This window comes from Oryctolagus cuniculus, chromosome 15 (genome assembly GCF_964237555.1).
Source record: "Oryctolagus cuniculus chromosome 15, mOryCun1.1, whole genome shotgun sequence".
Lineage (NCBI taxonomy): Eukaryota > Metazoa > Chordata > Mammalia > Lagomorpha > Leporidae > Oryctolagus > Oryctolagus cuniculus.
The window spans coordinates 35,817,153-35,841,406 of NC_091446.1; the positions used below are offsets into that span (position 1 = coordinate 35,817,153).

Here is a 24,254-nt window from a genome sequence, read left to right on the forward strand (position 1 = left end):
TTCCATAAATATTTCTATTGTTAGCTTTGAATTTCCTTTTTACTTTTACTAGATTTTCTGCCTACATAGTGTCTCAAGACGATGACAATCTTTCTCTGTTTCTGTGTGTAGCACATCATTAAGCATCATTTGTAAGGTTGGATGAGTGGTGAAAAATTCTTTCAATTTCTGTTTGTTTTTGAAGGTCTTTATTTCACCTATAAATGAGAGTTTTATATGGTATAGTATTCTGGGTTGACAGTTTTTCTCTTTTAGGACTTGGACTATGACTCTCCATTCTCTCCTAGCCAGTAGAGTATCTAATGAGAAATCAACTGTCAGTCTAAATGGAGATCTTCTGAAGGTAATCTGGTGTTTCTCTCATGCACATTTTAGAATCTTTTCTTTATGTTTTATTTCTGAAAGTTTGACTGTAATATGTCATGGTGATGATTTTTTCTGATCATGTCTATTAGGAGTCCTAAGTGCTTCCTGTACTTGAATGTCCATATTGTTCTCCAAATTGGGGAAACTTTTCTATTAATTCACTGAATAGTTCTTCAAATCCATTCTTTCTTTTCTCTCTTTCCATACCTTCGGGAACTCCCAACATAGGTATTTTTGGCCAATTGATAGTACCCCATAAATCTAAAACATTATTTTCAATTTTTTTCTTCTTTTCCTTTCTTTTTTTAAATTTTGTTTGTGTGTTTTTTTTTCTGAGATCTTCCCAATGAAGATCTTCTGGCTCAGATATTCTTTCTTCTTCACCAAGTCTGTTGTTAAAGGTTTTCCTCTGTTTCTTCTATTTGACATATTGAATTCTTCATATTTAATATTTCAGTTTGATTTCTCTTCATTATCTCTGTCTTTCAACAGAATGTTTCATCCATGTAGTGGATAGATTTCTTTAACTCATGTGTTTGTTTCTCTGTGTTTTTAAGTAATCTTATGATCATTCTTTTGAATTACTTTTTGGGTATTTCATTCATTCTCATAGTCTGCTACTGAAGTATTGCTGTGTCCTTTTTGGTGAGTCATATTTTCTTCCTTATTCATGTTTTCCATATTTCTACATTTATTTTTAGGCATTGTAGGAACAGTTGTTGGATTTCTCCTAGTATGGCTTTTATCTTTGAAATATGCTTCAGTGGATTAATAAAGTTTCTGTTCCTTCAGAAGACATCCAGAGGCATATTCTGATGGGGCCAGGAAGCTCCACCCAGTGGTCAAGGGTGGGGCAAGAGTCCAGGGTGGACACCCAAGTTTGGCATGGTAGATCTCTATCGTCAGCAGCGGGGAGGGTATGATCATGTCATCTGTTCTGATCATAGCATCAGCCACTCTCTACGGTGGTGAGCCAACCACCCAGGATGAGCCCACAGTGCCTAGGCAGCTCACCCATGCACGTGCATGAATCACAAAAAGGTTATGCGCTCTTCTCAATATGAGCACAGAATCTTGAACCTCTGATACCAAACAGTGTTTGCTCAAAGACCCAGCCATACCATATCACATGTCCTATGGCAAAATCACAGAAATTCCCACAGTAACAGAGCACTGGTCTCCCATAATCACAGAGAACAAGGGATCCATTCTCAGTCTCACAAGCTTTCCCTGCCCACAGGAAGAGCCAGTAGAGGTAAGTCTTCAGGCAAGTAGAGCTTGGAGGTCTTGATAAAGTAGGGAAGAGGAATGCTTCACAGGGCTAATTGGGTGCTCTGTACCCCGCAACCCTCCAGGCCATACTCAAAGCGAGGACCATGGAGTTATTCCTCAGATAAAATCCCCCAGTGGCACACAGGCCACAGCAGCCTCTACTCACCTTATTAAGATGGTGTTTCTTGCCTGCATGTTCTGAGTGCCTTGCTCCAAGAATATGGCATCTCCTCCAGCCACTGACTGTGGCAATCACCAGCCAACAGCATTTTTCAACTGGACTAGGAAATATGTAATGTAAGGTATGCTGTTTTAACTAATTTTGTGTACAATTTGGTGAAATTAACTACATTCACATTACTATTCAACAAGAACTGTTTTTTTCAGAACTCTTCATCTTGTAAGATTGAGCTTGGTATCATCAAAAAGTAATTTCCCATTCTCAACTTTCCCCTGTCAGTGCACATGTAATAGCTCACAGATACCTTTTATCTCTATGAATTTATTTGTCTTTTTCTCAAGGGTTTATTTCATCTTGCATAATGCCCCTAGGTTTATTCATGATGTAGCCTGTGTCAGAATTTTCTTGCTGGAGCTGGCGTTGTAGTTTAGTGGATAAAGCCACTGCCTGAAACACCGACAACCCATGTGGGCACTTGTTCATGTCCAGGCTGAACCACTTCCTATACATCATCCTGCTAATGGCCTGGGAAAAGCAGAGGAAGATGACCCAAGTGCCTGTGCCCCTGTACCCACATGGGAAAACCAGATAAAGCTCTTGGCTCCGGGGTTCAGCCTGGCCCAGCCCAAGCTGTTGTGGCCATCTAGGAAGTAAATCAATGGAAGGAAGATCTCTGTCTGTCCTTTTCTCTCTCTCTGTAACTCTGACTTTAAAATAAATAAATAAAATCTTTATTTTAAAAAAATGAATTTTTTTGGCTTTGAGGCTGAATAGTATTCCATTTTATGCATGCACTACATTTTGTTTATCCTCAATGGACACTTGGAGTGTCTTCACCTTCTCTCATTTGTGAATGATACTATGAACGTATGTGTATAACTGTCCCTTTGATATGCTCATTTCATTAATCATTGGCATATACCAAAAATTTAATTATTGGACCATATTTTATTCAATTCTTGAATTTTATAGTTTTATTTAACATAAGGTAACTGCATATATTTTTGGGGTATCATGTAGAATTACAATAAATGTATACAATTTCTAATGATTAGATCACAGTAATAGGCATATCTGTCACTTCAGACGTATCATTTATCTGTGTTGGAAACATTCAAAATGCATTCTATTGGCTATTTTGGAATATTGAATCCATTGTTGTTAATCACCGTTATCCAACTGTGCCATAAAACATTAGAAGGCTTTTGACACAGAGGTTGACACAGCTTGGGACATCCACATCCCATATCAGAACTCCTGGAATTGAGTCCTTGCTCTGCTCCTGATTCCAGCTTCCTACTAATGCATACCTGGGAGGTAACAGTGATGGCTCAACTGCATGGGTGCCTGACACTTATGTGGAAGACCTGGATGAAGTTTTTGATTCCTGGATTCATCCTGGCTCAGCTCTGGCTGTCTTGGGAATTTGAGAAGTGAACCAGTGCATGGATAATCTCTCTCTCTCTCTCTCTCTCTCTCTCTTTCTGTCTTTTGAATAATTAAAAACTAAGTGAATAAAAAATTTTTAAAAGAAATTATTACTCTGATAACCTGCACTCCTTTATATATGAACAACTTATCTCCATCACCAGCCTCTTCCATTCTACTCCCAGTTTTTAATTATCTGTAGGTTTTGTAAATGGGATTGCTTCTGGAGTTCTTCCTTTGCAGTCTTTTTACTGATATATTTTTAAAGCTATTGTTTTTGTATTTTTTTAGTCTGCAATTTTAATTAATTTTTCATCAGTTCTAACAGCTTCTTGGTGGTCTTAAAAAGATTTTCTCTATATAAAATCATGTCCTCTGTAAACAGGGATAATTTCAACTCCTTCCTTCCTTTGCAGATGCTCTTTATTTCTTCTCCTCATCTAATTGCCGTGGCTAACACTTCCAATACTAAATTGAAGAGTAGTTAGACTATACCTGCTTTCTTGTTCCTCATCTTAGAGTCAGAAATTTCAGCGTTTCCCCACTCAATATGAAGTTGACTGTGGATTTGTCATAGATGCCCCTTATTATGCTGAGGTACACTCCACCTCAATTCTGCCCATGAGGCATTCTAACATATTTTAACTTCATTAATTGATTCATTTGCTTGAAGATTAATGATTTTTATTATGACCTCTACATTTTGAATAAACTTCTCATGTTATCATGAATGGGCTTTCTAAGCTTATTGAATTATCTGATTCTTTTGCACATCATTAAGTTTCCTTAAAACTATTCTCCTAAGTTATTATATAGGAAATTCATCACTTTGCTTTTCTGTGTGGAGTGTTACTAGAGGATCGTTGTGTTCTCTTGAAGGCATTATATCACCTCATTTTTTCATGCTTCTTGAGCTCCTATACTAATCTTTGTGCATCTGGTAGTTCAGTTGCTTCCACCAATTTTATATAATGCCTTCCTTAGTAAGACTTTCTGCTGGCAATGTGTCCTAGAGTACTGGTTGAATATAAAGTGCTTTTGGTTCCTTTGTTCCTAGATGGGCACTTTAGTGAAGGCTTCTACAGCATCTAAGCTGTAATCATTATTTTCTCTTTTTTTTAAGGTTCATTTATTTATTTGAAAGTCAGAGTCAGACAGAGATGAAGGGTGGGTGAGAGAGATTGATCTTCCAACTGCTCGTTCTCTCCCCAAATGGCCACAACGGTTGAGGTTGCGCCAGGACAAAGCCAGGGGCCAGAAACTTCTCTTAACCTCTCTCCCCAATGCATTTTATGGAGGGGTAACACAGGAAACTGCCTCTTTCCTGCCTTCTTCAGTGTATCTTTTGTTAGTATACTAAAATCAAGCACTGTAGTCTCTTACTTGTCTACCAAACTCTTTTTTTTTTTTTTATTTGACAGGTAGAGTCATAGACAGTGAGAGAGAAAGACAGAGAGAAAGGTCTTCCTTCCGTTGGTTCACTCCCCAAATGGCTGCCATGGCCAGGCGCTGCTCCGACCTGAAGCCAGGAGCCAGGTGTTTCTTCCTGGTCTCCCATGTGGGTGCAAGAGCCCAAACACTTGGGCCATCCTCCACTGCCCTCCCAGGCCACAGCAGAGAGCTGGACTGGAAGAAGAACAACCAGGACTAGAACCCGGAGCCCATATGGGATGCCGGTGCTGCAGGTGGAGGACTAACCAAGTGAGCCACAGCGCCGGCCCCATCTACCAAACTCTTGTAACAACAGACTTGTGTGTGAATGGTGTCTCTGTCAGGATATTATTAGTAGTAGATCTTACTCTGCCACCACTTTGCTGCCTCCAGTAATTCAATTTCTAAATTTTTAAGGAACCACTACACTATATCACAGTGGCTGCATCATTTTACATTCTTGGCAGCAGTGGAAAACACTTTCAATTTTCTCAGTTTCTCACAATGACTTACTATGTTTTGGTTTTTCATAACGACAATCCCAGTAGGTAAAAGGTTATATCTCACTGTGCTTTAGATTTTCATTGTTCTAATAATTAATGATAGTGAAGTAGGCAGGCATACAGGTTAAAATGGATTAGGTTTGTAAGTTGGAAGACCACGACTTCGCCATACCCCTGTGTGACCTCATCACCCTACCTGGCCACACCTGGGTGCCCACCAGCCAATCAGGTTAATTAACCACTCCCCTTTGGAAGTGGGTTAAAAGCCTGGGATATGGTGTGTCCTGGCCCTTCTCTTCTTCCCTGGCCTCTTGCCAGGAGGGGGCTTGCTCTAGCCCTGCGCCTCCAGGGTGCATGGCCTTGGGGCCATGCGCCCTAGGCATTCTGGCCTAGATGCTCCTCCATGTGACTGGTTCCTGGTGCTCAGTATGAACCCATATTTACCTCTCTGTCTTAAATAAAGCTCTCACTCTCCTATGCATCTTTCGCACTAAATAAAAGCTTAAAATATACCATGCTGCCTCGTTTATCTGTGCTGGTATTTAGAATTCTTCTCTAAATATTAGGCAAGAACCCTCTTGGGCTTATTAATATTGGGGATTTATTAATAAACATATGGTGAAAACATATGGTACCCCAAATTCCGGTAGTATATGTGGCATCCCAGATGGCATTTCTGGGGAACTTTAAAGGGCCAGTTTTTGTATAAGTTTTAGGGGGTCATGTCCAATTTCAATACAGTACATTTTTCATGTGCTTATTGGCAGAGCCATAGCTTCTTTATGGAAAAGTGTATTCAAGTTCTTTTCCCAGTTTGTCAGTTGGTTGTTTGCTGCATATTTTTTTTTTTCATTTGACAGATAGACAGTGAGAAAGAGAGACAGAGAGAAAGGTCTTCCTTTTTCCATTGGTTCACCCCCCAAATGACCGCCATGGCCAGAACTATGCCGATCCAAAGCCAGGAGCCAGGTGCTTCCTCCTGGTCTCCCACGTGGGTGCAGGCGCCCAAGTACTTGGGCCATCCTCCACTGCCTTCCTGGCCACAGCAGAGAGCTGGATGGAGGAGGAGCAGCCGGGACTAGAACCCAGTGCCCATATGGAATGCTGGCACCGCAGGTTGAGGATTAGCCAAGTTAGCCACTGCGTCGGACTGTTTGCTGCTTTTATTATTGTTATTGCAATTCAGGGCTTCTTCTGTCTACATATGCACTCCCATTGTGTTTCACTCTGTTGTTAGCTTGCCTTTACACACAAAGTTAATTTTGATGCAGTCCAATTCATCTAGTTTTTCTTTTCTTGCCTACTCTTTTGCTGTCTTAATAAAGAACTTACTGCCAAAGCCTATGTCATAAATTGTCCTGTAAAGTATAATTTTGAATTCAATCAATCCACTGTTCCCTAGATACAACATTTTCTATGAGGCAAGCAGCCTCCAGAATCATTTGAAATATCAAAATATCATTCCAGGTTTTATGTTTTCTGAACCATTATGATAAAGAGGGTAAAAGATATTTCTGGGACTTTATATCAGATAAGTTAAAGAAGAGATTCCTGCTTGCTGGTGATTGGTAAACAACTTGTGGAGTAAAGATAGTGCTTAGGGGGAAATTTAGAGCATTAAAGGCAAGCATTAAAAATAAGAATTTTTAAAACCCAGTAATTTAAGTATCTACTTTAGGAAAATGAAGATTTAGTTATTTCCAAAAAAAGAGAAGAAAAAATAAAATAATTTAAAAATTAGTACAAAAATCAATAAAACAGGACATGAAAAAAGTTCACAATATTGCTTGTTTTTTCACACCAGAGCTAACATATTAAAACTTGTCATTTAAAGATCAACAAAGGTTAAATGAAGATAATGTGTTAACTTTCACTTTTTTGTTTCTAGGTTCTATGAATATAGAAGGAAAAATGATAATCATGTATTTTTAAATGTCTTAAAGGTTCAGTGTTGTATATCTTGGAGATGAAATGAAGCTAATGATCAGAGTACCACGATACCATATTACATAATATATCTGCTAAGTGTAAAAAATGTGGTCGAAAGGAGCAAATTAATAAGATCTCATGAGACTTTCTAGGAATTCTGTTTTCTGGGAGGAAAGAATAACACATATACAATTTGCAATATGAGAGCAGGTATACATACTTGAATGTCAGTTGTAAGCACAAATATTAAAAATATTTAAAAATTTTTATAGTGTCAACTATATCATCAAATCAGGGGCATGTATTTGGATACTTTAAGCTCCTTCAGCTAATCCTCTTAAAATTCTCCAACACTGTAAAAATTAAAAGAAAGAATAAAACGGAAGGAAGAGAGAGGATAGGAGCATGGGCAGTAGGGTGGGTAGTGTGGGAAGTATCACTATGCCCCTAAATTTATATATATGAAATATAAGAAATTTGTTCACGTTGTATAAATAATTTTTAAAAAGAAAAAAGGACAAGATGGAATAAAAAAAGGAAAGCAATGTTTGGTGTAATTACTAATATAAATTAGTTTAAACCTTGGAAAAAAATTCCCAGCAGGTGGTAACTACTCCTGAACATAGTTTCTTTCTTTCACATCCAAGTCTCCAGTACCTCTAGGTGACATTCAAGAGACTGCTCTTCTTCTATTTTTGCAGATTTGTGCCAATCAATATAAGAACCAGCATGGCCTCTAGGGACTTTGTTTTCTTTCATTTCTTCTCACATTATGTACAAAAGAAAGAAAATTTGAGACTGAGTCAACATTTAATAATGCTTCTATTGAAAAAACATAAAGGAGAAATGATTCTGAATTGTCAAATACCAACCATCTTGCTCAATTTTATAGTGATAATATATTAATAACTCAGCATTAGACAGGTATTAGTCCCTATGGTGATCAATCCAAGAGTTACAGATGATAAGGAATAGCAGATACACATTTATAAAGAGACACCAAAAAGAAAAAAACACCTCTCTAATGGAGGCTATGTCTTGAGTAATGAATAAATGTCAGAGGACATGACAGAGAAGGGACCCATGCTAGGCGAAGGAGTAGGAAGCTGCTCTGGAGGGGTGGGGATAGCAGATGACAGCCCAGCAGCAGCCACATCACCTGTCTTCAGACAGGAATGAGACAGAGCTTGTACAAGGGTGGCACACGGCTAAACCCAGTGGAGAGTGGAGTGATGTCAATGTCTTTTGGGTCAACCAGAGGCTTCAGGGTAAAGTTCTGCAAAATGGTAGTCAGGAATAAAAACAGCTCCATGCGGGCCAGGGCCTCTCCCACACACACTCGCTTTCCTGAGAAGAAAAAAAAAAGCACAGAGGATTTGTTACCCAAGCACTGGGTTGTGAAATTATCACAAGAAGTATGCAGTGACTGCTTGCTCAAGGACTGAGCAGAAGGGTGGGTGGATGGAAGACAGGATGACTGGGAGAATTGTTGGATACACACACGGAACAAAGGATAAGCACTTACTATCCATATAACATCTGATTATATCAGGTGTCCCTCACTTTACAAATGTTTATTGAATATAAGTTCTGTGCCACACATCTCATTAACATCGCCACATTATAAACACTTTGAGTTTAGACCAGATTTTTTAAGAAACACACATTTCTTGTGCAGAGGGTTGAAGAGAGAAAGGTTGAGTGGAGGTTGCTCATATACAAATATACTTCAGAAAACTCATGATAAAATGGAATGGAAATGTAAGTCTATTATGGCTCAGAAACAGTTGAAATCCATCAAAAATTTTGCATATTATGCATTTGCAAAGAATTATTGAGGACTTCTCTAATGCTTGGATAACAATGTTTTTCATCAAGATGGACATAATTTCATATTATTTTCCATAAACCTAAAAGTGCCCTCATATTTTATGTCCCTTTGAAACTGTGGCAGAATATTCAAAGCCTTTCTTTCCCCCCAGGGCAATTTCAAATCCATATGTCTAAATGGATCACTCTTTGAGTTTAAAACCATAAGTGGCTCTCATGTCCCTACCTTAGAATGAGGTCCAAATGGCTTGATTTGGACCTTCACAATCTGTTCATGGACTGATGATCAATATCACTCCTTCCACTCTACTCAATTGTAGTCTCCCCTCTTCATCAATTTCCAGTCCACCATGAAGTTTCAAGCTTCATTCAGCACTATCCCATTGATCTAAGATCGCCTCTCCTCTGCTTCCTTTGGAACCTATGTCTTATGACTCTTCTTCTTTACAATATTTGTAATCCCAAGTTCTTCCTCTAAGTTACCTCATCATATTCACAATCCACTGTAACATGGATCACCTTAAACATTATTCTCTATTTTTCTATGCAGATAAAAATGTGTTTTCAGGGACCAGCACTGTGTTGTAGTGGGTTGGGCCTCCACCTGCAGTGCCATCATCCCAATAGCATCTCCCTGTTAATGGCCCAGGAAAGCAGCAGAAGATGTTCCAAATACTTGGGCCCCTGCACCCACATGGGAGACCTGGAAGAAGCTCCTGGCTTCTGGCTTCTGGCTTCTGGCTTCAGAATGGTTATGGCCATTTGGAGAGTGAACCAGTGAGTGGAAGACCTCTCTCTCTCTCTCTCTTTCTCTCTCTCTCTCTCTCATCTTCTTCTCTCTGTCTGTAGCTTTGCCTCTTAAATAAATAAATAAAAATCTTTTATAAAAAAATGCGATTTCATTAAAAGAAGAGCCCAGACCTTCACATGCTGACGTGTATGATGCCAGACCCAAAAGATTGAAGACACAGAGAAAAGGAAATGGGATTCCATGTAGAGACTCAGTACACTCAATTTAGCTGTGGAGACTAAATGTCCAAGGTGTATGATCATGAGTGTAGGAAGATTCAGGTACTCTGCGATCACCTCAGAGCACCCTCCACATTCCCAGAATTTCCCCTTCCTAGATTTATATGACCCCCTGGATCTACAGAGAACGCCCTGCTCCTGAAGTCCATTGTCTTCCTAACAGTGCCCTGCATCGCTCCTTTCCTTGCTGTCTCCTCTGAGGCAATTCAATCTTCTCCTCTGCTGTCAGTTAGCTCCAGGATGTCAATGAACAGAAAATAGTTACCCCATCCAGTCTCCTTAGCAGCCTGTGCTTTCCTTTCTCAAAGCACTCGTTTTCTGGATTCTAATATTCCGGCTATTCCAGAACATATAGTTCCTGACTTGGACGGGAGCCTCTTAAGAAATCATCTTATGATCTGAGATATTAATTATATCCCTACAGCTTACTCAGAATGAAGGTCACCACAGAGAAGATTCTCAGATTTATCAGCCCATATACCGTTCTCATAATAGGCGAAGAAAGCCTAATGACATGCACATTCTAAGAGGAGCACATGTGTAGCTAGATGCACTTAGAGGCAGAGTTTGATTAACTTACACTTCAGCATTCTCAGTTTGGAAGAACTGGATCAACACCCCACAACTCCACTAACCTGGCTGTAAAATAAGAATGTACCACAAGAAAGGCATGGGCCATGGGAGTGGTGCACCTGTTCACGTACAAAGAGCGAATCTACCAGCTCTATGGAACAAACAACCTAAGTTTCAACTCATCCCCAAAATCTGTCTTGTCCCTGAGGTTCAAATGGAAATAACTTTCTGTTACCTGCTGAGAAAGGCATAAAGTAGTCACTTTTCTTAAAGTTGCCGCTGGCATCCAGGAAGTGGTCAGGGTCAAACCGGTCTGGGTTCGGGAATTCTTTGTCATCATGCAGCACAGAAGTCAGTGATGTTATCACAGCTGTGCCCTGGAAAAAGCAGACAAACTGAATCCTAAAGAAGCCAAGGAACGGAAGAAAGGATGGAAATCACCTCATTCAAGCCATTTGCCTGTAGATAGCAAATCCATGTGCAAAGACGTACACTGACATTTCCTGCCAGAAAATGAAATAAACAGGAAAAAGTTTGAGCCCAAAAGCAGATTGTCCTCAGCACCCTCTAGTAGCATTGGATGGGCTGAGTACTTGGGAACGCGCTTGTCAAACCCTCTGCAGGCCCTCTATTTTTCACAAAGCTTGGACACAGGTCCTGTCCTTACTTGTTACTCTAATCCCTCGCTCAGTTTTCACACAACTCATATATGGGCTTTCATCTAAAAAGGAAGCCTGTGCTGACCTGAGAAAAGTCAGGAGTATTTGGAAATTGCTCATAGGGCATTTTAGGTGATAACCTGATGAAACTTAATAGGACTTCTAGGATGATACCAACAAGTACACTTAAATCTATTTATTCCTCATTATTTTAATGCAATATTTATTTTTCAATTTAAAAATGTAGGGGAACTCTTCATTACAAGTGAATCCTACATTTTAAAAAAATGTCAGGCTTGATGCTTAAAGTAGTGATTTTATGTCACTTGAGATGCCCACATTCTATATTGCAATGTCTGGCTTTTAGTTTCAGCTCTGCTTGAAATGCCAGCTTCCTTCTAAAGTGCACCCTGAGAGACAGCAAGTAATGGCTCAAGTACTTGAGTCTTGGGAAATTCAAACTGAGTTCTGAATCTCATACATTTGGAGAGTGAAACAGTACATAGATGACTCTCTCTCTCTCTCTCTCTTTCTCTCTTTCTCTCTTTCTCTCTCCCCCTCTCTCTCCCCCTCTCTCTCCCCCCTTCTCTTTCCCTGCATCTCTCAAATAAATAAAAATATTTTTTTCAAAAATCAGTGTAAAAATAAGGCATGAAAAATCAGAGAAATCATCATTATGCAATAATTCAGATAGTATCAATGAAGATTGGATTTATCAAATAACAAGTTCTAATGTACAATAAGGTAGCTATAGTTTAAAAACAGGTACTGTACATCTTTTAAAAAAAAAAAAACAGAATAAAGGATTCTTAATGTTTTCAAATGTTTGAGGAGATACTTATATTTGCCCTGATTTTGACGTTACCCCTGTATCAAAACATCATGTTGGGGCTGGTGCTGTGGAGTAGTGAGTAAAGCTGCTCCCTGCAGTACTGGCATCCCATATGGGTGCCGATTCAAGTCTCAGATGCTCCACTTCAGATCAGAAGCTCTACTATGGCCTGGGAAAGCGGTGGAAGATGGCCCAAGTGCTTGGGCCCCTACACCTGTGTGGGAGACCCGGAAGAAACTCCTGGCTCCTGGCTTCGGATTGGCACAGCTCCAGCCTTCGTGCCATCTAGGGAGTGAACCAATGGATGGAAGACCTCCTCTGTCTCTAACTCTCTCTTCAACTCTGTCTTTAAAAAAAAAAAAAAAAAAAAAAAAAAAAAAAAAAAAAAAACTTTTCCCTAAATGATGGCTAACAGTATCAGAACCAAAGTTCATACTAAAGTTCTGCCTTTTGTAGCAGTAATTTGCATATCTGAATACCACTTGGATTTTCCATTTTCAGGAAATAGTTGGAAGAACATACTACCTACCTCATTTCTCTACACAAGTAACTCTCCTTCCAATCTCTACATAAGCATGAAGCTATGATTCTCCCCATGCATCCTGCTGGCACTCAAATTACCTGGAAAGCTGGAAAGAGATTTAATCATGGCACACGTAATGCCAGTGACCATTCTTCAACTTGGGGGAAATTTTTATTCCCCATATTTGTTCAAATGAACCTTCTCAAAATTTTCTATAGGAGTCAATTTTACCCTCTTCCTGCTTTTCTATTACAGCTCCTAAAATATGAACGTGTGTTTTATTAGAGATGTAATAATACAATTCTTTATCTGAAACCTTTAAAACCCAGTGTTTTAAATTCAGAATTACGTAGACATTCAGAAAGATTTTACAAGATGTTTGCACAGATTTTATGATGCTCTCAATAATGTGGAGAACACCATGTAATCAAACACACTCTAATAAAATATTAAAATATTCACACAGAGCAGGACAAATAAGGAAAAGAAGTAGATTCGTATCAGTTCAAATAAAATGTAAGCCACCAAATAAAACTGTGCTGACTTCAATTTATTTTAAAATTCCCCAGATTTTGGTGTTGTAACACTGAGGATAAAAAATGTCTAGCCCTGTATTACCAAACAAAACCTGGCAGAGTAGGCAGCAGTTAAGACACCTACAACCTGTATCAAAATACCTAGGTCTAATTCCCAACTCTGACTCCTAAATCCAGATTTCTGCTACTGCTGGCATAAATGATAAGAAGGAATCACACTCCTGCTGCCCATGTGGGAGGCCTACATGGCATTCTCAGATCCACAACCCAGTCTGCCCAGGCATTAGAGAATTGAACCAGAAAACAGAAACTCTCTCTCTTTTCACTGTTACTGCTCTCAGCCTCTCAACTATTCTTTTTAAAAAGACAAACAATATTCTGTCAGCCTAGTGAAGGACAGATGGACCTTTTGTAGAAGATGAACCTCAGGAGAGACTTATTTTTTCATATGTTAATGTAGCACTTCACCAACACATATTAAGCACTCCAAAGACAGAATTTAAAATGGACATAATAAGAACAGAAAGAGCATGTTTAATTTATCAGTTAAGACGTCTGTGTCCCACATTTCAGTACTAGGGTTCAGTTCCCAGCTTCAGTACCCGACTCCAGTTTCCTGCTAGCGCAAATCCTTGGGAGGCCCTGGTTGAGTTCCTGTCACCCATAAGGGGGACATGGATTGCATTCCCAGTTCTCAGGTTAAGAACAACAATGGCCATTTTGCAGAATTTTGGGGAATGAACCTATGGATTACATTCTCTCTCTTTCTCTCTCTCCCTCCCCTACAAATAATGTTTCTTAAAAAGAATAAGGAAGAAGGGAAAGAAAATAAAAATAAACTTACAGTAGGGAACATTACCTATATTATTTTATGAGGTCAACATTACCTTCACATCAAAAATATGTGGAATAGGGTTAAATGTTAAAGTGATCATATAAATAGGATTAAGGGTCTGGTAACAATAACAGAATTAAAAAGGAACGAATGCTCCAACATGAGAAGCAGTCCACACAGCAGACTCATAGAATGACAATTGCTTTAAGCAGCACTCTGACTTCAGAATCAGCACTTAAGGCATTCTGGTCTGGCTGAAAAACCCATGAGAGCATTTCAGGCATGGAAAACCAAGACAGGGTGGCAAAAAAATGTCCTCCATGAAGGACCTCTGTGAGATCTCAGTGGAAAGAAGTGGTCATCAAAGAAGGATTTATTTTTCTCTGAAGGGAGGAGAGAACTTCCACTTTGCTTATGGTCCTGTCTAAATACTGATGCAGTTTGTGGACTCAAAAGGCTTCCACAGCCTAGGCAGCTCATGTCAAGAGCCTCGCATAATCACTGACATCCTACATAAGAGTGTTAATTGTTAAGTTAACAACAGGAGCCACTGTGCATTAACTTCCCATATAAGACCTCTATCCTCAAATAGTGGTATTATGAGAGTTTACTGTAAAACTTGTTCTCAAAGATCTATTTCATTTTAGTGTATTAAGTGGAGGATATTCTTATATCTCATAAGTTTTAGTTATGCCTGTGCCCAACTCCATTACTTGATTTTTTTAAGGTGCTTCTTCAATTAAAGATAAAACTCTTTCTCAAGGACTGACTTTCTTTCAATTTATTAAGTGGAGGATATTCTTAGGTCTCATAAGTTATGCCTAAGTGCTCGCAAAAGATGTGTCATTCTTTAAAGTTAACTAAGTTTCTAAAAACATAAAACAAGTGAAATTAACTTTGAGATGCATTAACTTTGAACAGCCCTTGTCTCAACTGTTGAGGAATAATTTATTTCTTTTTTCATGCAAAATTGTTGAGCTCTTTACTTAGTATAGAGTTGGTCTTCTGTATTTGTATACTGGAAATCACGTATCAACCAGGGATGCCCACATTCATGTCTTCTACTCAACACTGTTCTAGAACCCATTGTGGTTAAACAGTGCAATAATGAGAACTGAAAAATAATGAGGAAAAAAAAAACATTAAACCAGATTGCAGAATTGTGTATGTAGAAATTACACATGAATCTACAAGTTATTAGTAACCATAAATGAATTTAACAAGGCTGCTAGACATAATGTTATCAAAACAATAAGGCCCCAGCGACCAAAGTGTGTACATAGTTTTTTATAACTCAACCCACGAAAAGCAAAAAGCCTATGAAGCTACCCAGCATAAGAGTTTTGCACTGCTCTCATTTTGTGCCTATAGAGGAATTTATGACATTCTTGTCTAGCCATACTTGTTTGGAAACTACAAAAGTATAGACAGGCAGTGTAGAAGGAACAAACTTACCTTGGGGATGAAGTAGTTTCTGAATTTAACGTTACAGGTTGTTGCACGGGGCACGTTGTTGGGGATGAGGTCAGTGTATCTCTGGATCTCGTGCACCACGGCATCCGTGTAGGGCATGCGGCTCCTGTCCTGCATGCAGGGGCTCCGGTGTCGGCCAATCACACGCTCAATCTCCTCCTGCACTTTAGCTGAGAAGACACAAGTAAGAAATCTTCAATAGGAGAACGCGGCACATTTCTCATAGCAGCTGAGGGCTAAGTGAATCATGATGAAGGTGTCCAAGCAACCCTAAAAGACCATAGCACACAGAGACTTGCAGAAAGAATCATTGTGTTAAAGACACAGATAAGGAACAACAAAACATTTATGGAAAAATCTAATTATGAAAAGCATATGCTTATATTTCAATTTTTTCCACAAAAATCAGCTTATCTTTTGTAGATATACATAATTTTTATGATTCCAAAGTAACACATACATTTCATTCTCTTGATAAAATGCCATGCTAAAGATTTACATAGAATTGTAAAATGTAAATAAAAAATTCAGAATCCTACTATGTACCAAACAATCCATGTATTTTTGATTCAATCATCATAACATCCTTCTTAATGTTTATTTTTTTTTTTTTTTGACAGGTAGCTTTATAGACAGTGAGAGAAAGAGAGAATGGTCTTCCTTCTATTGGTTCACTCCCCTAATGCCGGCACTGTGCAGATCCAAAGCCAGGAGCCAGGTGCCTCCTTCTGGTCTCCCATGCGGGTATAGGGCCCAAGCACTTGGGCCATCCTCCACTGCCTTCCCGGGCCACAGCAGAGAGCTGGACTGGAAGATAAGCAACCGGGACAAACCCCGGCACCCCAACCGGGACTAGAACCCGGGGTGCCGGCGCCACAGGTGGAGGATTAGCCAAGTGAGCCACGGCGCCAGCCCTATCCTTCTTAATGTTAAATCCACATCATAAAAAGAAGACATGATTGGCCGGCACCATGGCGTAGCGGGTAAAGCCGCCTACTGCAGTGCCAGCATCCCATACGGGCGCCGGTTCGTGTCCCGGCTGCTCTACTTCAGATCCAGCTCTCTGCTATGGCCTAGGAAAACAGTAGAGATAGTCCAAGTCCTTGGGCCCCTGCACCTACATAGGAGACCTGGAGGAAGCTCCTGGCTCCTGGCTTCGAACTGGCGCAGCTCAAGCAGTTGAGGCCAATTGGGGAGTAAATCAGTGAACCAGTGGATGGAAGCTCTCTCTCTCCGCCTCCCCTCTCTCTGTGTAACTCTGACTTTCAAATAAATAAATAAATAATAAAACTTTAAAAAAAGACATGAGATGATCAACCTCAAGTAATTTACCCACATCACAGCAGACTCTGATCATATGTTCCATTGGCTATATCATCCTGCTTTTCTCATCCTGCATATTTTATTTGATTTGCTCTCTCTTGTGAGATATACACATGATAATTAAACCATAGCAACAATCTTACCTATGCAACTTGTCCAAAAAGAAAATAAACTTATATTTAATGCCATCTTCCGTTGACATGTTGAAGTATTTTGATTTCACTCTCTTACAGACTAGGCATTAAGAGAAATCTGTGCACACCTGCACATTAACATATGGTATAACAAATACAAACAGATATTAAAAATGCTTTAAATTTAAATATGTACAGAATGTTAACTCCAAAAATTACCTTGACAGATCAAAAATGAGTTTCATAGCAAAGTGATATATTATATTTAAAGAGAATTCTATAAACACACTTGTATCTGGGTATTGATTTGTGTGTTCAGTGTGTGAGTTTATTTGCAACTTGAAAACTAACTGAGCACCAAAGGGGAAATTTGCTGAAGTGAAATGGACACTATGAGAAACAGTGACTTGATCAGCTCTTGTCCTGACTGTTGATGTACAATGTAATACTTTATCCATTTTAGTATTTTTTTTTGTTCTAGTACTATTGGTTGAACTCTGTAATTAACACACAATTATTCTTAGGTGTTTAAATTTTAACTGAAAAGTGATCCCTGTTAGGAATTTGGAAAACATTATGCTGAGTGAAATAAGCCAGTTCCAAAGGGGCAAATACCACATGTTCTCCCTGATCGGTGACAACTAACTGAGCACCAAAAAGGAAACCTGTTAAAGTGAAATGAACACTATGAGAAACGGTGACTTGATCAGCCTTTGCCCTGACTGTTGATGAACGACTTAATACATTATCCCTCTTAGTATTTTTTTGTTTGTTCTACTTAATGCTTTTGGTTGAATACTGTAATCAATACACAGTTATTCTCAAGTGTTGAAACTTAACTGAAAAGTGATTGCTGTTAAATATAAGAGTGGGAATAAGAGAGGGAAGAGATGTGCAATTCAGGACATGCTCAAGCTGACTTACCTCAAACGGTAGAGTTAGAAACATACCAGGGGATTCCAATTCAATTCCATCAAGGTGGCATGTACCAATGCCATCTCACTAGTCCCAGTGATCAATTTCTGTTCACAATTGATCATAATGATAGGACTAAGAACCAAAGGGATCACATAAACAAGGCTAGTGTCTGCAAATACTAGTTGATAGAATAAAAAAGGGAGAGAACGATCCAACATGGGAAGCGAGATACACAGCAAACTCATAGAATGGCAGATGTCCTTAACAGCACTCTGGCCTCAGAATCAGCCCTTAAGGCATTTGGATCTGCCTGAAGAGCCCATGAGAGTATTTCAGGCATGGAATGCAAGACACTCTGGGGAAGAAAAAAAAAAAAAAAAAAAAACACAACAACCTATATGAAAGATCTCCACGAGTGAGATCCCAGTGGAAAGAACAGGTCATCAAAGAAGGAGGTACCTTTCTCTGAAGGGAGGAGAGAACTTCCACTTTGACTATGACTCTTGTCTAAATAAGATCGATGTCTGCAAACTCAAAAGGCCTCCATAGCCTTGGCAACTCATAAGAGCCTAGGGTGATTACTGATGCCATAAACAAGAGTGTCAATTTGTTAAGTCAACAGCAGGGGTCACTGTGCACTTACTCCTCATGTAGGATCTCTGTCCTTAATTTGCTGTACATTGTGATTTAATGCTATAACTAGTACTCCAACAGTATTTTTCACTTTATGTTTCTATGTGGGTGCAAACTGTTGAAATCTTTACTTAATATATGCTAAAATGATCTTCTGTATATAAAGAGAATTGAAAATGAATCTTGATGTGAATGGAAGGGGGGAAGGAGAGGGAAAGGGGAGGGTTGCGGGTGGGAGGGAAGTTATGGGGGGGGGGAGCCATTGTAATCCATAAGCTGTACTTTGGAAATTTATATTAATTAAATACAAGTTAAAAAAAATGCCCCCCTCCCCCAAAAAAGGAGAAAACTCTTCTGTACATACTCCAAAGTGCTTGTTTCCAAACATTATGGAAGATTCTTCTGAAATTTATGTTCATACTCTTGTTTCTATTATACAACTGTTCATATTTATGGGATACAGTGTGATAATTTGATACATATATTCACAATGTGTGATAAGTAAATCAGTTTAAATTAGCATTTCTATCATTTTTTTAATTTTTGAATTAACATTTAATCACTATACATATTTATTGGGTTTTGTATTTCAGTAAATGTATACAGGAGGTCCTGATCAAAACATTTCTGTCTTTCATCATCACTTTGTGTTTACAGTCTTCAGGGTCCTCTCTTCTACAATTCATAGAAGACAGAAGAAGTAACCCAGAACTGCAGTCACCCCGCTGCCCCCCATGCTGCAGAACACTGGGGCTCGTCCCCTCTGTGGAGCTGTGTCTGGGAACCTGTTGTCCAGCCTCTCTCTATCCCTGACTCCTCACCCTCAACTGTAATGCTCACTATTCTACATTCAAAATGACATTTTGGAAGTACCACATATGAGAAAGCACATATAATGTTTGTTTTTCTGAGTCTGGCTTATTTCAGTTAATATGATAGCCCCTAGCTCCATCCATTTTGCTCTAAAATATAAGACACCATTGTTTTTAAAGCTTAATAACATCCCATTGTGTCTGTGTATATGTGTGTATATATGTGTATGTGTGTGTTGTGTGTGTATATACATATGTGTGTGTGCATGTGCATGTATATCATGTTTTCTTTTCCCACTACTCTGTTGATAGGCATCAAAGTTTATTCCATGTCTAAAGTATTGTAAATTCTGCAGCAATAAACCTAGGAATTTAAATATTTTTTGATATGCTGAGTTGATTTCCTCTGACTATATACCAAAATGTGGAATATCAGGATCATACAGTATCTATTTTTAGATTTTTGAGGATTACATTCACATATTTAAATGACTCTAATTTTTATTTTATCTATTTTAAATGATTTCTAAAACTTGCTAGTAGGAGGCATGAGGACTTACACATCTGCATCATCTCTTCATACAAAATATACAAAAACACACTTGTACACATGTACTTTGCCTCACTCCATTTTCCAGTATTTTTGTATTGCAGTTTTTACTATATCACTGTTCATTGTTTACACCACCATGATTTACAGTGCACTGATCACAGACAAGACAATTATGATCATGTTTTATCTTTTGTACATTCATGTTTAAAGCGTCTATTCCAATCTCTTGTTTTTTAAAAAATATTTAATGAATTTACTCAAATGAAGGAAGTCTAAATCACATGGAAATGAAACATATTAGAAATCAATATACAATTAAAATGTTATTATAAAGTAGCTAACTCCATATACATTTCCAGTTAAATATTCATGCAAACACATATTCACTTTTTTCTTTATATAGGAACAATACATACAAGCATACATGACATGATAATTCTGGCAAAAATAATCAGAGACTAAAAATATTCTCAAGTTTAGAAAATTGTGGGAAATATTTATGTAAACCCTTGATTTAATTCCAGGATTTCATCATGCCAAAAACATTGGCATCATAATACACTGGCACAGTAATAATTAAGGTGTTTTGCTCACACAGCATCTCAGTGTGAGCAAAAAAAATTTAATATTGATTATTTGTTTTGATGTTTTCACTTCCAAGGTTCTTTCAATATAAGGAAGTAGCTGCACCGGTTTAAGTGTCTTTTTTTTTTTTTTTTTTTTTTTTTTTTTTTTTTTTTGACAGAGTTAGACAGTGAGAGAGAGAGAGAGAGACAGAGAAAAAGGTTTTCCTTTTTCCGTTGATTCACCCCCCAAGTGGCCGCTATGGCTGGCACATTGCGCCCAGCGCACTGCACTAATCTGAAACTAGGAGCCAGGTGATTCCTCCTGGTCTCCCTATGTGGGTGCAAGGCCCAAGGACCTGGGCCATCCTCCACTGCACTCCCGGGCCACAGCCTGGACTGGAAGAGGAGCAACCGGGACAGAACCCAGGGTGTCAGCGCCGTAGGCGGAGGATTAGCCTAGTGAGCCGCAGTGCCAGCCTAAGTGTCTTTTAAGTAAAACACAATATTTAAAAATGATCTGTTTTTGTAGTTTCTAGGAAGAAGTCCTGTCTTACTTTTTCAAAGTATAAATTATATTCATATGCATGACTGCAGTATGACCCAGTAGTTCTTTTTTTTTTATAGGCAGAGTGGACAAGGAGAGAGAGAGAGACAGAGAGAAAGGTCTTTCTTTGCCGTTGGTTCACCCTCCAATGGCCGCCGTGGCCGGCGCGCTGTGGCCGGCACACCATGCTGATCCAATGGCAAGAGCCAGGTACTTATCCTGGTCTCTCATAAGGTGCAGGGCCCAAGCACTTGGGCCATGCTCCACTGCACTCCCTGGCCACAGTAGAGAGCTGGCCTGGAAGAGGAGCAACCGGGACACAATCCGGCGCCCCGACCGGGACTACAACCTGGTGTGCCAGCACCGCAAGGCGGAGGATTGGCCTAGTGAGCCATGGCGCCGGCCCCAGTAGTTCTTAAACAATGCCATGAAATCCCAAGTGCAGTAAAGGGGAACAATCTGGTGCACTTTCACCTCATTGAAGTTGAAGGTGCTCCTTCTGGATACTATTTCCCTGCAACATTAAGTAGATTGTACGAATTTCACTACCGCTTTTAATATGTGGCTTTTTAAAAGAAATAATTTTATTTATTTCACAATTTACAGTTTTCAGAAGAGACTAGTTTCGGATATCATATAGTCTCAGGATATCTATTCAAAACAACAACTTAATATGTTATCCCTCTTAGTATTTTTTTCGTTTGTTCTACTTAATGCTTTTGGTTGAATACTGTAATCAACACACAATTATTCTCAAGTGCTGAAACTTAACTGAAAAGTGATTGCTGTTAAATATAAGAGTGGGAATAAGAGAGGGAAGAGATGTGCAATTCAGGACATGCTCAAGCTGACTTACCTCAAACGGTAGAGTTAGAAACATACCAGGGGATTCCAATTCAATCCCATCAAGGTGGCATGTACCAATGCCATCTCACTAGTCCCAGTGATCAATTTCTGTTCACAATTGATCATAATGATAGGACTAAGAACCAAAGGGATCACATAAACAAAACTAGTGTCTGCAAATACTAGTTGATAGAATAAAAAAGAGAGAGAATGATCCAACATGGGAAGTGAGATACACAGCAGACCCATAGAACAGCACTCTGGCCTCAGAATCAGCCCTTAAGGCATTTGGATCTGGCTGAAAAGCCCATGAGAGTATTTCAGGCATGGAAAGCCAAGACACTCTGGGGAAAAAAAGAAAAAAAAAAAAAAAAACCTAAATGAAAGATCTCCACGAGTGAGATTCCAGTGGAAAGAACAGGTCATCAAAGAAGGAGGTACCTTTCTCTGAAGGGAGGAGAGAACTTCCACTTTGACCATGGCCTTGTCTAAATATGATCAGAGTCAGTGAACTCAGAGGGCTTCCATAGCCTTGGCAGCTCATGACAAGAGCCTAGGGTGATTACTGATGCCATAAACAAGAGTGTCAATTTGTTAATTGAACAACAGGAGTCACTGTGCACTTACTCCTCATGCAGGATCTTTGTCCTTAGTGTGCTGTACATTGAGATTTAATGCTATAACTAGTACTTAAACAGTATTTTTCACTTTATTATGTTTCTGTGTGGGAGCAAACTGTTGACATCTTTACTTAATGTATGCTAAACTGATCTTCTGTATATAAAGAGAATTGAAAATGAATCTTGATGTGAATGAAAGGGGAGAGGGAGTGGGAGTTGGGAATGTTGCGGGTGGGAGGGACGTTATGGGGGGGAAGCCATTGTAATCCATAAGCTGTACTTTGGAAATTTATATTCATTAAATAAAAGTTAAAAAAAAAAACACTCTCTAGTAGAAAAAAAATCTCAATGCAGCTTTAATAAAAAAGGATCTATATTCTTAGCTACATTTCATATACATGCTGGAACCAAAGTAAGATGGTTTTCCTTTTCCCACATTACACTTAACTAGTATTTAAAATCTGATATTTCCATCACTTATGATTTCTGATTTGGATGACAGTTCTGTCCACCACATTTTTATGACTGAAGCTGGTTTAAACCAACTGTTGCATATTCTTCAAATCTGTTTTTAAGCGATGATGTTATGTTACTATAGGCAACACTTCCACATAGCAGTCAAGGGCGATACAGTGATTTTCTTCCTGTAAACTATAGGTGAGCATGAGAAGGCAATCTGCTACAACTCCAAGACCTTCTATCCTCACTAAACAAGCTACACATTCACTTCCACCACAATGTCTCCAGAAAGCTAATGCTAAATTCAATCTCAGATTCCTACTGAGTAAACTTGGGCCACTGTTTCATGGTCCTGAGAAACCCAAGGAAAAAAACCTGCTATATTTTAATGATGGACTTCCCGGCTGTGAAGAACTAGTGTCCCTGAAATTAGCCAAGTATGTTGAACTACCATGGTGTAATTGTTTAGGCAATTGGACCGTACAGCCAGTTCATTCTTTATTTGCCATGTCACAGCCCCCACTGCTAGGGGACTGTTTTTCTCTGTAACAAGGATTTGGAAAGGGATGAAGAACTTTCTGCAATGTATCACCTTATGTAGTTTATCTTCCATTTCCACAGCTTGTCCAACTGTTCTACTTATGTAAGTACTCAATTGTTCAGGAGATTTCTTAACTTCTTTCTTGTGTTTTCAGTGAAATTAGAGATCCTTTTTTCTAGGCAGATTAGCAGAATGATCCTCACTATCATTACAAAATCTCCGTTTTTTTAACATTGTGATTTTTAGATGCTATAATCTTAAAATCTGCCCTCATGGTATCTGGGAGCCTCAGGCCACCCAAGTGCTGGTGAGCCTAGGGTATCCTTAGACTCCCTGGCCATGCCCCTCACAGCCATTCAAACCTCAATTCCCAATTTCAGATAGGAATTTTGCATTATTGCAATTGCTTGTATATATTTTAAATTGAGAGCATTAATTTTCTATTTACTGACAACATCAAACAGTACCACTGCTTTGTCCTTAGTGTCTCCCTTCACACCCGCATTGTCCACCAGGTCCACTGTGAATTGTTTCCAGGTCTGGTGGCCATCGCCCTCCCTCACCCTCACAGCCTCTATCATGAGCTCTCCTAATTCCTGGAACTTATAACTTCCTGTCACTTTATTTAAGACACTTGCATGGAGCACAACTTCTAGTGTCTGACTGAGAAAACAAAAGCAAAGAACCAAATATCAATCTGTAGGTCTCAAAACACAACAATACACAAGGTGAGAGCTACTCAAAGATTCTAAGGCCATTCTCATACTCATTCTTTGTATATGACTTCACTTGTCTCTGAAGGTTTTAGTATTTACCTTTTAATCCTCGTGTTCTGAAATTCCATGGCCCTGCATCTGGGGTGGATATTTTCATTTCATTCAGTTTATGGGCATTTGGCGAGAACT

The 24,254-nt window shown here is 39.0% G+C and overlaps 1 protein-coding gene and 1 pseudogene across 1 annotated transcript in view; both read right to left on the reverse strand.

Annotated features, from left to right (window-relative positions):
* Positions 1–7,913: 7,913 nt before the first annotated feature.
* The window catches only part of LOC100346305 (cytochrome P450 2C1), a 49,848-nt gene continuing 33,507 nt past the window's right edge, over positions 7,914–24,254 (reverse strand). Inside the window, exons 7-9 of the mRNA XM_002718524.5 lie at positions 15,383–15,570; positions 10,778–10,919; positions 7,914–8,457 (exon numbers count right to left, since the gene is read on the reverse strand). Coding sequence (XP_002718570.2) covers positions 8,276–8,457; positions 10,778–10,919; positions 15,383–15,570 — 512 coding nt within the window. The 3' untranslated portion in view covers positions 7,914–8,275. The remainder of the gene's footprint in view (positions 8,458–10,777; positions 10,920–15,382; positions 15,571–24,254) is intronic.
* LOC103351380 (KATNB1-like protein 1 pseudogene) lies at positions 22,695–23,623 on the reverse strand (annotated as a pseudogene).